At 46.5% G+C, this 15212-nt stretch overlaps 1 protein-coding gene across 2 annotated transcripts in view; it reads right to left on the minus strand.

Annotated features, from left to right (window-relative positions):
• The window catches only part of GNPTG (N-acetylglucosamine-1-phosphate transferase subunit gamma), a 37650-nt gene that overhangs the window by 10616 nt on the left and 11822 nt on the right, over window positions 1-15212 (minus strand). For both annotated transcript variants that reach the window (XM_063934557.1, XM_063934558.1), the window contains 3 exons: window positions 11630-11684; window positions 9779-9862; window positions 9599-9692 (listed from right to left, as the gene is read on the minus strand). In XM_063934557.1, the coding sequence (XP_063790627.1) occupies window positions 9599-9692; window positions 9779-9862; window positions 11630-11684 (233 nt within the window). The remainder of the gene's footprint in view (window positions 1-9598; window positions 9693-9778; window positions 9863-11629; window positions 11685-15212) is intronic.

The following is a 15212-nucleotide window of genomic DNA, read 5'->3' on the forward strand; positions in this document are numbered from 1 at the left end:
GGCAGCAGTCTGTGACCCCTGACATCACTGCCAGAATCACGTCCCAGAATGCCGTGCAGCCAGCATTCTGGAGCGCATGTGCTGGGTAATCCCCTAGCTTACCCCTGTGCGTGCAGAGATCAGCTGCAGAAGTGGGGACTGATCATCAGTCCCCCCTGACCCACGCTCCGCTGTGCTCTGCATGGGGAAAAAGGGGGGGGGGGGGGGGTGACCTCTAGGGGATAAACGATAACCAGTGGGGGAGAGTAGGGAAAATATTTAAATTATGCTGGGGGGGGGGGGGGGGGGGGGGATGGGGTGCAGAAAAAGGAGCTGTTAACAGGGGGGGGGGGGGGATTGGGGTTATAAAACATGTTGGGTTTTCTCTTTACTACTAGGAGATGTGGAGGTACGCTTATTAGAATTTAAGACCGGGGGATGTGGTACGCTATTTTATAATTGGGGCCTATGGACACGGGGAGGGAGGGGTATAATTGGGGGGAGGTGCAAAACACCCCCCAGATATATATGGTTTGTTAAATAACTAGTTTTCATAAAAATACCACTTTCCCATTTTAAATCTCTTTCTGCGAGGTACACTGGATTCCTCGAGGAATAAAATCGGGGTGTAGAGTTGGATCTTGATCTTAGGCACCAACAGGCTAAAGCTTTGACTGTTCCCAGGATGCACTGCACCGCCTCCTCTATAGCCCCGCCTCCAGGCACTGGAGCTCAGTTTTGTTAACCAGTCCAATGCAGTAGCAGGTAAGAGAGACGGTAGATGTTAGTCACATAGAACCACATTCTCACGACAGAAGAAGGGACTAGCAGCTAATGACATACAAACCCAAAGAAGCTAAGTGTGTCAGGGTCAGCGCCCCGTGGAATCCAGTGTACCTCGCAGAAAGAGATTTAACAATGGTAAATCTACCATAAATCTCCTTTTCTGCAGCCGGGTACACCGGTATTCCACAGGGAATAACATCGGGGATGTCCTAAAGCAGTTCCTCATGGGAGGGGACGCACTGTAGCGGGCACAAGAACCTGGCGTCCAAAGGAAGCATCCTGGGAGACGGAAGTATCAAAGGCATAGAACCTGATGAACGTGTTCACTGAGGACCATGTAGCCGCCTTGCACAATTGTTCTGCGGACGCGCCATGGCGGGCCGCCCAAGAGGTCCAACAGACCAAGTAGAATGGGCTTTGATAGCAGCAGGAGCTGGGAGCCCAGCCTGCGCATAGGCTTGTGCAATCACCATTCTAATCCATCTGGCCAAGGTTTGCTTATTCGCAGACGTTTGTGAAAACCAAACAGTACAATAAAGGAGTCTGACCTCCTGATAGAGGCAGTCCTTTCCACATAAATACGGAGAGCCCGTACCACATCCAAAGATCTTTCTTTGGAGGACAAACCAGATGAGATGAAGGCCGGAACCACAATCTCCTGGTTAAGGTGAAAAAAAGATACCACCTTAGGTAAATAACCTGGGCGAGTTCGAAGAACTGCCCGGTCACGGTCAAAAATCAGAAAGGATGGACGACGGGACAAAGCTCCTAAGTCCGAAACCCTCCTAGCAGAGGCAATAGCCAACAGAAACACGACCTTAAGCGTAAGGCATTTAAAGTCCACAGACTCAAGAGGTTCAAATGGAGACTCTTGTAGGGCATTCAAAACAACAGACAGATGCCACAGAGCCACAGGAGGGACATAGGGAGGCTCAATCCAGAGAACACCCTGAGTGAAAGTGTGAACGTCAAGAAGAGATGCAATTTTTCTCTGAAACCACACCGACAAGGCAGAAATATGGACCTTGAGCGAGGCCAGTCGAAGTCCCAAGTCTAGGCCTTGTTGTAGAAAAGCCAAAAGTCTGGAAGTTTTGAAGTTAAATGCATCATAATTCTTAGCAGCATACCATGTGAAGTAAGAATTCTAGACCCTGTAATAAATCCGAGCCAAAGCTGGTTTATGGGCTTTCAACATAGTTTGAATGACTGCCTCAGAGAAACCTTTTGCTCTCAAAGCCAGTCTGGCCGGGTCCGGGTAGACACAAGGGCCCTGAACAAGGAGGTCCGGGCATTGAGGTAGTAGAAGAGGACGCTCTATTGAGAGACCCTGCAGGTCTGATGCCATCTGAACCACGCTGGAGCTGCTAGAAGTAGTATTCCTCCTTCTTGCTTGTACTTCCGTATTACCCTGGGCAGGAGTGACACTGGAGGGAACACGTATGGCAGCCGAAAGTTCCATGGAATTGCCAGTGCATGCACGAACGCTGCTTGAAGATCTCTTGTCCTTGCTCCGAAGACCGGAACCTTGTGATTGTGTCAAGATTCCATAAGTTCTACATCTGGTAGGCCCCACTAGTCCACTAGGAATTGAAAGACTTCTGGATCCGGCGTGCACGTCCTGACGACTGAGGAAGTCCGCTTCCCAGTTGAGGATTCCCAGAATGAACACTGCCAATAGGGCTGGTAGATGGCGTTCCACCGTTGGAGAATTTTTGACACTTCCATCATTGCCATGCAGCTTCGATTGCCACCTTGATGATTTATGTACGCCACCATGATGGCGTTGTCTGATTGTACTTGAACAGGCCTGTTCTTTACCAGAGGCAGGGCCAGTGTCAACGCATTGAACACTGCCCGCAATTCCAGAATGTTTATCGGGAGGAGAGATTCCTCCCTGGTCCACCGACCCTGGAGAGAGTGTTGCTCCAACACCGCGCCCCAACCTCGCAGACTGGCCCAGTTGGAGATCCAGAAGGGACGGCCCCTGCTCAACTGCTCAGTGACAGACGAACTTCCGGAGTCAAGGAAATCATTTGGAGACCTGATCCGATGAGGCAGGCCGTCCCACTTGGAAAAGGATTAACCTCTGCAGAGGGAGAGAATGAAAGTGAGCGTACTCCACCATGTCGAAAGCAGACACCACGAGGCCTAGTACTTGCACTGCCGAGTGTATCGACACTCTCTGGCGAGATAGGAAGTATCTAATCTTGTCCTGAAGTTTCATGACCGTCTCTGGAGACAGAAACAGTCTTTGGCTGTGTGTGTCCAGTAGCACCCCCAGGTGCACCATGCTCTGAGCAGGGACCAGCGAGGACTTCTTCCAATTGATGAGCCACCCGTGGGCTTGTAGGAATTGGACCAACATCTCCAGTTGACTGAGGAGGACATCTTGGGAGTTCACCAGGATCAGCAAGTCGTTCAGATACGGCAGAATCCCGATTCCCTGACAACGGAGGAAAGCCGTCATCACGGCCATGACCTTGGTGAAAATCCGAGGTGCCTTGTCTAGTCCAAATGACAGAGCCTGGAATTGAAAATGAAGGTTGCCAATAGCAAATCACAGATATTGTTGATGCGAAATGGCAATAGGTATGTTCAGGTAAGGCATCCTGTATGTCCAGGGATACCATAGTCTTCAGGTTCCATGGCCAGCACAATAGAGCGCAGGGTTTCCATACGGAATTTGGACACTCTCACAAACTAGTTCAATGATTTGAGGTTGAGGGTAGGCCGGAGAAACCCATTTGGTTTCGGAACGAGAAACAGGGTCGAATAGTATCCTCTGCCTCTCTGGGACAGAGGTACCGGTACTACCACTCCTGTTTCCAGGAGGGATTGTACAACCAGGTGTAGAGCTTGCGCTTTCAACGAATCCGAGGGGATTACCGTTGAACAGAACTGGCGAGGGGAACGTCTCTTGAAAGAGATTGCGTACCCGTGAGAGACAACTTCCCGCACCCAGGCGTCTGAAGTGGTCTTTAACCAGGCCTGGGCGAATTGCAGAAGTCGGCCTCCCACCCTGGGGTCCCCCAGAGGGAGGTCCGCCACGTCATGCAGCAGGCTTGTCTTTTTTGGAAGCAGGCTGATGGGCAGCTCACAATTGTTTAGATTTAGGCTTAGTGGATTTGGAAGCACGATCCTGTCGCGAATACGCTTGACCCTTTGCTTTCACTGGAGGTCGAAAGGAACGAAAGGTGGTGATTTTAGCATTCGGAGCAGAAGGATTTGTATTTGGGAGACACGCAGTCTTGGCCGTAGCCAAATCAGTTACGATCTTGTTCAGATCCTTCCCAAATAGTATGTCTCCCTTAAAAGGGAGCACCTCCAAGGTGGTTTTGGAGTCCAGGTCCACCTTCCAGGACCTCAACCACAAAATTCAACGAGCCAGGATAGACGTAGTAGATGCCTTGGCCGCCATTACACCTGCTTCAGAGGCCGCCTCCTGAATATAATGGGAGGCTGTGGTAATATAAGACAGATAATATTGTCTGGCAGTGACAGAAAAATCCTGGGGCAGCTCATCTTCAATTGCCTGAATCCAAACTTCAATTCCTTTTGCAGCCCAAGAGGCTGCCATAGTGGGTCTATGCACAGCACCAGTAAGAGTGTAAATAGACTTCCCGTCGGTTCCTTCAACGAGGTGACAGGCAGAGTCGAGGACACCACAAGACCGGCGACATGAGAGTCCACCGGCGATGGAGTCTCCCATTTGTTACTCAACTCCGCAGGGATAGGGTAACAAGCTAGCATCTTCTTGGACAGGGAAAAAGTCTTTCCTGGAAATGCCCAGGATTCCTGACGTATGTCAATTAAATGGTCAGAGTGTGGTAAGACTACCTTAGCAACCTTTTGCCGTTTGATTTTAGCAGGTTTCTTAGACGTAGAAGTCGGTTCAGCGTTATCCTCCATTTGGAGAATCAGCTTAGTAGCCTCCACTAGGTCAGGAACATCAACCTGGGTTATAGAATCCTCATCAGAAGCAACTGTATCAGTGTCTGATGAATCAGTATATTCCCCATCTTCATCAGAAGAATTATCTGAAATATTAGTTGATTGGGAGGAAGAAATGGCCCGCTTATAGGACCCCTTGGCCCCCTTTCGAGTGGCGAGGGGTAGGTTGAGCAATCAAAGATTGATATCATTTTTGCACCTGAGTAGATAGTGAATCCGCCCATGGCGGGTTCACCACAGGGACAATATGTGGCTGTAATGGCACAGGAGGGCCCACAGGGGGCGTGAGATGCGATACCAGTGTAGATAGCATATTTGAAAATGCTTCCCAGGGTGGTTACTGAGTAGCCACAGGTGCTGCGGGCAGGCTGGGGGATGAATGACAGTGCCTGAACCAGTAGCTAAAACTTCCCCCTAAGGTAAATCCGTGGGGCAAGCGCTGCATGATGCAGGAGCGTCCGCAAATTTCCCGCCCTGTGTAGCAGACATTATAAGGAATGTAGCCTTAGAGCGTGACAGTATAATATAGCCAGACAAGTATAATACCTGCAAATAACCCTGTGTTATGTGACAGTAAATACCAAGCACAAACAGAGGATTTGAGCAGTATGAGGTGACTGAAACACACAGAGAAAAATGCAAAATAGTATATCCTGTATAGTACTATATATATCTCTATATCTATCTATATATCTATATATATCTATATATATATAGTATATATGAGGCCCTGACGCACCTAGCCTCCCAGGGTAGAAAATATAGTGATAGCGAGTAGTGTGATACACAAGAATGGAATCCACACAACAGCTCCAGGCACACACAGTCATATGTACAATGCAGAAGTTATTACATATAAACAATAAAACTGCACTGGACTAGTAATCTACCTATTACTATGTAGGAGTATAGATATAACAATGCACATTAGATACTGGATATATATCACAGAATACTTGTACTAAATATTCAGATAAGAGTACACTTGTTCTTAACGAACACTGTCTAAAATGACATGTAGAATACTTAAGTGTTTGTAAATGAACAGCACTGATGAGGCAGACGGCTTTACAGAAGAGAGAAAGCCGTGCAGACCCGGAGATCAGCCCAGCTAGTAGTGAAGATGACGCCAAAATCTCAGTCAGGGAGTGAGAGAGAGTGAAATGCAACTCTAGGGCGGGAACACCAGCAGTAGATTGGACTTGGAGCTGGAGGAGGGGCTACAGGTCAGCACCTTATCCCCTATGCTGTACTTCACCATCGGGTACTGTGGAGCCTATAACAAATGGATTTTAGTCAATCCGACCTTTGCACCCTTGACCTGGTGGATATAGTGGGATCCCTGTGCAGTACAGTGTCCATGCCAGCGGTGTGGTCCGTCTCCTGGGACCGCGACCGGAACGGTGATGTGCAGCCACGCGATCCAGGAGTCTCAGCGGTGTTTGCCTGAAGTCCGATGTGACTCCGCTGCAAGTACCCGGGAACAAGGCCGCGGGAGTATGCAGCGCAGCTGGGGAAGGTGACGGAGCTGCAGCACAGTATGTCAGAATGACATATAAAGTGCTTCGGCCCTTGAAGTCTTCTAAAAAGCTCTTTTCAGGGCTGCCTAGCACAGCCCTCCCTGTTAGATGCCTGCACAGCAAGCACCAACTTACAAACTGAGCTCCAGTGCCTGGAGGCGGGGCTATAGAGGAGGCGGTGCAGTGCATCCTGGGAACAGTCAAAGCTTTAGCCTGTTGGTGCCTCGGATGAAGATCCAACTCTACACCCAGATGTTATTCCCCGTAGAATACCAGTGTACCGCGCAGCAGAAAAATAATTTATGAGCTGTTTTGTAGGGAGAAAAATTGTCAGTTATGCATACTTCTCAACTGTCCCGATTTTCGCGGGACAGTTCCATGTTCTGGGACTGTCCCACCTGCGGGCAGCAGTGTTCTGCGGTGGGGGAGCAGTTGGGTGGCTCCTGTCACTCGCTACTCTGCTTAGCAGAGCAGCGGTAAATAGACGCTGTGCACATGCGCACGGAGTCTATTCATGGAGACAGGATGGACGGGGCTGGCCATGCCCCCATAGTGACATGAAATGGGGGAATGCCTAGCGATTGTGACCCTTTCTGAGGCCAGCCGCGCAGGGAGTTTCCCCCTCCCCCCGTCCCCGGCAGCCACGCAGGGAGTCCCTCTTTCTACCTCCCAAAAGTTGGGAGGTATGGTTATGTGGTTAATAGAACAGTTTATACTATTAAACAAATATTTGAGGAGTTGCTCAGACACATGTTTTACAGAATTACCTGCGGAACAGCTTTCAAAAATGTATCCCATTTTTGGCAGAAATAAATACAACCATTTTCTACAGTCCCAGCTTTTCTTTTCATGGTGCCCTCCTGTGCCATCTTGCTGCAGGTCTGCGGACATGTTTCAGGTGCCTTGAAGATTTACACGTGACTATCCAGCTGTTGTGACACTACGAGCCCCAGCTTACCCTGCTAGCTATGAGCTATCTGCCACAGTATACTGGGGCTTGGAGCTTCACAGCACCTGAAGAGCGACTGGTTGTCCAGGCCTGCTTTATGCCAACTAGGAAAAACAATCTATTTAACATTGGTAGCAAACTAATTAAGATTAAAGCCTCACGACTGCCCCCTTTTTAAACACATAAGAGACTTATGGCTTCATTATTATGTTAGTGCACAAACTACAAAGTCACAGATTGCCCAATCCTGCCTATATGGAACGTAGATATACATAAAACATAAAATAAATATAAAACCAGCCCAACACACTCAGGTGTTGTGAGCGGTATAGGCGCTGCCCCAGCCACTGTCTAGCAAGTACTTTACTGAACTCACTTTCTCATATAACTACACTTTCATTGGTAATTGCTGCAGTAGGTGAAAGCAGGAAAAGTGAATTCTTGCTTAATAACCATTGATCTCGATGATACAATACAAAAAGAATGATCAGGCTTTCTCTGCATTCCCCAACTCTATCCGAGCAATCCACATGTCGCGGAGCCGATTGGAGGGAAGGTGGGCTACATAAAGACTACCATCTGCATATGGCCTTAGTACATTTTACCCTTATTTATTATAGCCTAAATCTTCTTATGGCATAGAGAGAAATGTGCAGAATTCCCTGGCTTTTATAGTTTGTTTAAAGAGGTAATTTAATATTGGAAACACCATGCAAGACATGGGAGGGAATGTAATAGGGTGTGAGAATCAGAAAGTGAGATATTTTGAGAGTGTTATCCTGTTTTTTTAAAGTGGCAATCATTTAATGGTAAAACCAGGTTGATTTTGCCATGTAAATGATTGCCACTTTAAAAACAAAAACAGAACTCCTCACTTTCTGATTCTCACTCCCTATTACATTCCACCTCAAGATCTCAATATACTGTATGTGTCTTAAGTATTCGTTTAAATCTGTTCTAAAATCTTAAGCCCAGTACTCACGGGCCGATGTGGAAGAGATGTGTGCTGAGCGTGCGGGAGGGCCGCTCATTTCACCCAGCGGGTGAAATGAGCGACCTGCTAGATTGGCCTGCATGGCAGGCCAATCTAGCACCAACGATAGCGATGCATGGCCCAACGCTATCGCTGTGGGGGGTACACATGGAGTGATCATGCTTAAAATCTTAGCAATCTAGTCAGATTGCTTAGATTTTAAGCAGCGATCTCTCCGTGAGTACCCCCCTTTAGTTTGTCTGACCGACAGCTGCTGCAATAGTGAATCTCAAAGAGGATGATATGGGGTTATTTACACTAGTAACAATAAGACTGAAGATCTGTAATTAATACTACCACAATAACATGTCTTTTACTGCATCCATTATAAGAAGTAAGAGGTGAATATAACTATTTTTATTTATTACTAGATATATCAAGGCCAAAAAAAGAGGGACAATGGTAGCGTTTAGGTGTGGAGCTCACTCACTTGATGTATTATAACTGATCTACATTGCTTAATCATTGGTAAGTAATATACAGCACATTGGGGGTAATTCCAAGTTGATCGCAGCAGGATTTTTGTTAGCAATTGGGCAAAACCATGTGCACTGCAGGGGGGTGGGGCAGATATAACATGTGCAGAAAGAGTTAGATTTGGGTGGGTTATTTTGTTTCTGTGCAGGGTAAATACTGGCTGCTTTATTTTTACACTGCAAATTAGATTGCAGATTGAACACACCCCACCCAAATCTAACTCTCTCTGCACATGTTATATCTGCCTCCCCTGCAGTGCACATGGTTTTGCCTAATTGCTAACAAAAATCCTGCTGCGATCAACTTGGAATTACCCCCATTGTGCCTGCAAAATTTATACAGGATTGCGGCTTATTTCTTCTTCTTCGGGTTCCATAGGGCTCCACAGGGAGACAATGGGGGTGTAGGTGGTGTTAAAGGACTGGGCATCAAACAGGCCAAACGCCCATAAGCACAAGATGCACATCAATCGGTTTCATTCAGGTTTAGTCTATACGTGTGTGCTTAGGTTGCAGAAATTCAGTAACTACAGATGGGTCCACGGTTATCTTGGCTAGTTTGCTGCGCCTAGGCACAACATGATTTATTAACATAAACCCTTCATCTATTGTTCTCAGCTGCAATACAATACAGAGAACAATAAAGCAGGGGATTAAGTCTGACTGCCCAGTTTCAATTAATCCTATTAAAGGTCAAGATAAACGTGGACCCATCTGTATAAAAGATATGGCATAAGTTATACAATTCAACGCTAACCTAACAGGAAAGTGATTAGTACACAAAATGACTGTGAGAAAACCAGAAAAGGGTCAGACATACGAGATGTAACACTAGAGCACATTACAGGTGTTATAACCATACAGACACACAGAACACAAGCGATACCACAGAATCCAGCTAGACCTTTGTCTGACGGTTTCTGGCTCCGCAAGTGTCCCCTTCTCTCATCCACATGCCGCTGAATGTATTGTTTGTAATTTCCCATTCTTGCCATATTCTAAAACATAATAGACACAGGACGATTAGTTTTTAAGTCACGGACAAAGCTAGCTGTAGACCAGTCAGTCCATCATTGGCTCCTACCCTAAAATACCACTATAGGCGTTCCACCGGTATGTCTGTTCATGCTGGGTGATGTTGTGGAAAGGGCAGAGCTCGTATTTGTATCTAGTATGAGGGAGACAACAAATACATTCAAGTAAATGTACAAATCTGTTCTTGTATTGCTAAACGTTTCAGTGCAAACAAATTTGAGTACTTTGTACATGATCCACAAAAAAAAAGGACGCTCACAAATTCTATAAATTTATATATATATATATATATATATATATATATATATATATATATATATATATAAATATTGTACTTATGCATTTCTATATTGCATGCAATGTGCACCTACGTAGGACAGAGACTGACCATTACAACAAGGACAATTCATTTTTTTTTTTACTGTGTCACACTCAAGTAATAGGGGGTATAAACTATGCCAATCAGTCTAGTGCTATTCACGAATAGGTGTAACCCTAAAAATGTAAGCCTCCAAGGCAATCAATGAGGGTGTGTGAGCTGAACCAGTATTCCTGAGAATGCAGCCTAGCAATTCCCAGGGAACTAGTGCTAATCACACAAGCTGATGACTACAGGTGCATTGTGTGTAAGCCACCATAGATGCAGGAGATGCTTTGTTCCTTGGTCTGACCACTGGGGCTGATGACAATGCAGCTGCAGCTGATTTATGCCAGGGAGCGTGCACACTGTAGTGAAACAATTCATCATTCTTTTCATCTGCTGATCAGGCTGAAGAACCTGTATGTGGGCAGTGTTGTGGAAAGGAAGTCTGCTGTGCGTAGAACAAAAATCAGTGTTCCTGAGAGTTGTGGAATGTAATCAGTACCTCTTCAATCTGAACTACCAGTTTAGCTTTAGTGGACATTAAAAGCTATCCACCGCCAAGAAAATGGGGCACATAAAAGCACTACAGGTAATTTACAAAGAGCAGAACTTGGTTTGCCCAAGTAGCCCTAGATTTCCACTGTGCAGCACAGGTTTGTAGCGGGCGATGTAGGACACTTGCACAGGCAGACAGGGGGAGTGGGGCACAGTGCATCTACTTTCGCAAAGCACCGCTGAAATGACATTTCCTATTGCGACTGTGTTTTATTTAAATGGAAAAGTTGCACACACCCATTTCCATTGTACAAAACGGGTTTCACCATTTACTTTTAATGGGACCAGTTTAGTGTATCCATGCCTCCGTTCAGCAGAGAAACGCTTTCCTAGCAGCACTCAGAGCAATGAAATATAGCTTCACACACACAAAAGGGTGTAGCATGGTATGCCGGTTGTCGGGCTCCCAGCATACCGGCGCCGGGAGCCCGACCGCCGGCATACCGACAGTGTGGCGAGCGCAAATGAGCCCCTTGCGGGCTCGCTGCGCTCGCCACGCTGCGGGCACGGTGATGCGCGCCACGCTATTTTATTCTCCCTCCAGGGGGGTTGTGGACCCCCACGAGGGAGAATAAGTGTCGGTATGCCGGCTGTCGGGATTCCGGCGCCGGTATACTGTGCACCGGGATCCCGACAGCCGGCATACTGAAGACCACCCCACCCAAAACTGCCACGTTCTATAACAGGGCCCAGGCTCCACACTCATTATTACTTTAACCCAGTGGTTCTCAACCTCGGTCCTCAAGTACCCCCAACAGTTCATGTTTTCCAGGTCTCCTCACAGGACTGCAAGTGAAACAATTTGCTCCACATGTGGGTCTTTTATAATGTGTCAGTGAGTAATGAATACACCTGTTCAACTGCTAGGTGACCTGGAAAACATGAACTGTTGGGGGTACTTGAGGACCGAGGTTGAGAACCACTGCTTTAACCCATAAACTAAACCAGACTCTGTATGCTGTGATGCCAGCATTAGCTTACGTGGATTCCACAAAACTGAAGCACTTCCCGGCCAGCCTGAAAAGGTGTGATGGACCTGTAATGCAATACATGAAGACAAGTCAATATGAATCCAGTGGCACATAAAACAGGATACTGCTTTTATTCAACAGAATATAGTGAGAAATGGGTGCTTCATTTATGTATTTGTATACCTGAAGATGGTTTGTTAGTAAAACCGAAACGTTGGAAACTCTTTGAAGTTAATTTTGTATTACTCTTAGTACCAAGTCGCTGAGTGCCACCTCTACTTACTGGTGTATTTCAATTCAGGGTAGGCGCCTTTATATATGGCCATGACACTTTCATAACCCATTTTGATTGTGGAATATAACAGAAATGTGCAGATACTGTGCCATATAGTTTTCTACCTTATTTTCAATCTAATCAGTTAAGCTTTAACACCTTACAAATTCATGTAACCCCAGCACTGATTACACTGATTACCTAAACCAGCAGCTCTCGAGCCGAATGCGGCTCTTTCATCCGCTGCATGCTGCTCGGTTGGCTCCTGGCCACCACTGCTTGACACAGCCAGGCACACACACTTCTCTCCGGCGGCGGTGTTTAGCTTCAATTCGGCACTGGCCCGTGAGCCAGTCAGAGCTCGCGGACTGGCAGCCAAGGCTTCCGATTGGCTGCCGGACCGCAAGCTTTCATTGGCTCACGGACCGGCGCCAAATTGAAGATAAACACAGCCGCCAGAGACTGAGGGGCAGGAGAGGTGCACGCTGCGCTCTCCTCCCCTCATAAACAGCTGCAGCGCGGTGAGCTGAACTTGGGGGGGGGGGGGAAGGGGTAGTGGGGCACTGCGGGGACATGTGTATCTGGAACTGGGGGCATAGCTGGCACTGCAGGAACATGTGTATCTGATACTGGGGGCATAGCTTGCACTGCGGGGCATATATATGTATCTGGCACTGTGGGGCAAAGGTGTACCTGGCACTATGGGGCAAAGGTGTACCTGGCACTGGAAGCATATATGTATCTGGCACTGTGGGGACATATGTGTGTCTGGCACTGTGGAGGCATCCATTTTTTAGCATTTTTATATGTATGTGGCACTGTACTGGGGCATTATATGTATGTGGCACTGTACAACATGACTAAAAACAGGGTTATGACACAAGGTCATACTCCTACAAACATCATACTGAAAGGTGTGCGCACAAAAAAGGGGCAGTGGCTCTTGCCCTTGACTACAGATCTTTTCTGTCTCTTTGCCTCTGACTGTTGGGCCACCCCTGGCCTAAACAATTAAACTGACAGCAGATGCAACACATTGTTACTTCAGCATTGCTGATGCACATACAGTAAATACTGCCTTATGGTATATGGCAGAGAGCAGTAGGGAAGTTACTCAATGTGCCACGCTCCTCCTCTCTACACTTTGGAAACAAGGTTCAGACTTCCAGTAAACACTCATCAGTGTGATGGTTCCCTTGTTGTCAGACTGTGCTAAAATAGTATTTACTGTGTAACCTTCTATCTATTGGAATAACCTATTGTATTTGATGTACAATTTATGCATTAGCATAATACTCTTGTGTACTCATTACACCTGAAATCCACTGTAGTAACCTGGTGCTACTGATGAACTGACATGTACATTTTGCTTTGATCAAATGATACTAAATCTGACTGTTATTGTTGACGCTTATACTAGACCTAACTAGTGTTTTGAAAGCATAACTTATCTTTGATATACATTCAAAATAATAGAGACAACAATTCTGACTGGAGAAACCTCACTTATAATAAGGTTCAGTATATTAAGTCGACAGACAAAACGCCGACATGCAAGCATGATATCTCAACTAGCAATTGTAACCCTAACATTTGTATTGTCAATATTTTCACTATGTTGACATGTCATCTGTAGACATTTTGCAGATGTTAACATTTTAACTATGTTGTCAGGGCCGACAAGAGCGGCCACGGGCCCGGGTACTGAGGGGGGCATAGCCATACCCCCTCTTTAAAACAAAAAACTGACCCGGGCCCAAGCCGCCTCCAACAAAGAAATAAACGTTATGGTAAGAACTTACCGTTGACAACGTGATTTCTCTTATGTCCACAGGTATCCACAGGATAACATTGGGATATTGTCGAGCGACAGCGAAAATGGCTTTCTGGCCTCCCAGGATGCATTGGGGCCTCCACTATATAGTCCCGCCCACTGATTCAGTCAGATCAGTTCTTTCCACAGCGATTATAGGCAGGAACATTAGGTAGAGACCTGTACAGGCGATAAGAACACACATGCACACCCTTCCATACAAGAAGGAAGAGGTTTTTAGTGTTTGTCTAGATCCTCAAATCAGATGCGTCCGGGTGGGATCCCTGTGGATACCTGTGGACATAAGAGAAATCACGTTATCAACGGTAAGTTCTTACCATAACGTTTATTTCTCTGGCTGGGTCCACAGGATTATCCACAGGATAACATTGGGATTCCCAAAGCCATTTTAGTGGTGGGGACGCTCCTGATTGCACAGGAGGACCTTTCGCCCGAAGTCTGCGTCATGAGAGGCAAAAGTATCCAAGGCATAATGTCTGATGAATGTGTTTATGGAAGACCATGTGGCTGCCTTACATATCTGTTCTGCTGATGCACCCTGTTGTGCTGCCCAAGAAGGACCTACCTTACGTGTAGAGTGTGCAGAGACATTAGCCGGAATAGGGAGATCTGCATGAGAATAAGCTTCAGATATTACCACTCGGAGCCATCTCGCCAGCGTCTGTTTACTAGCAGGCCAACCTTTCCTATGGAATCCGTAGAAGATGAAGAGGGAATATGTTTTCCTGATGGCACTAGTACGATCTATATAGATTTTTAAAGACCGGACCACGTCCAGTGACGCTTCTCCCGCAGATAGTCCCGATACCTGAAAAGCTGGGACTACAATCTCTTCATTCAGGTGAAACTTTGACACCACCTTTGGAAGATAACTAGATCTCGTTCTGAGAACTGCTCTGTCTGGAAAAAAACTTAGGAAAGGAGACTTACATGATAATGCTCCTAAATCTGACACTCTTCTGGCTGACGCCATTGCCAGTAAAAAAAGAACTTTAATCGTTAACCACTTAAGATCCGCTCTCTCAAGTGGTTCAAACAAAGGACCCTGGAGAAATTTAAGAACTAAATTCAAATCCCAGGGAGCTGCAGGAGGAACAAATGGAGGTTGAATATGTACTACTCCTTGGAAAAACGTACGTACATCCTGTAGGTCAGCAATCTTCTGCTGAAACCATACAGTCAACGCTGAGACTTGCACCCTCAAGGAAGCAACCTTCAACCCCTTATCCAATCCTGCCTGCAGAAAATCCAAAATTCTAGCTACTTTAAAGGCTCTTGGATTGTAATTTTTTCCAGAACACCAATGAATATAGGCTTGCCATATTCTATGATATACACGGGCCGAAGAAGGCTTTCTTGCTCTAAGCATGGTTTGGATTACTTGCTTTGAAAATCCTTTAGCCTCTAAGATAGAGGTTTCAACAGCCACGCCGTCAAAGACAGGCGATCCAGATGACTGTGACAACAAGGACCCTGCATTAACAG

Source organism: Pseudophryne corroboree, chromosome 7, assembly GCF_028390025.1.
Source record: "Pseudophryne corroboree isolate aPseCor3 chromosome 7, aPseCor3.hap2, whole genome shotgun sequence".
NCBI lineage: Eukaryota > Metazoa > Chordata > Amphibia > Anura > Myobatrachidae > Pseudophryne > Pseudophryne corroboree.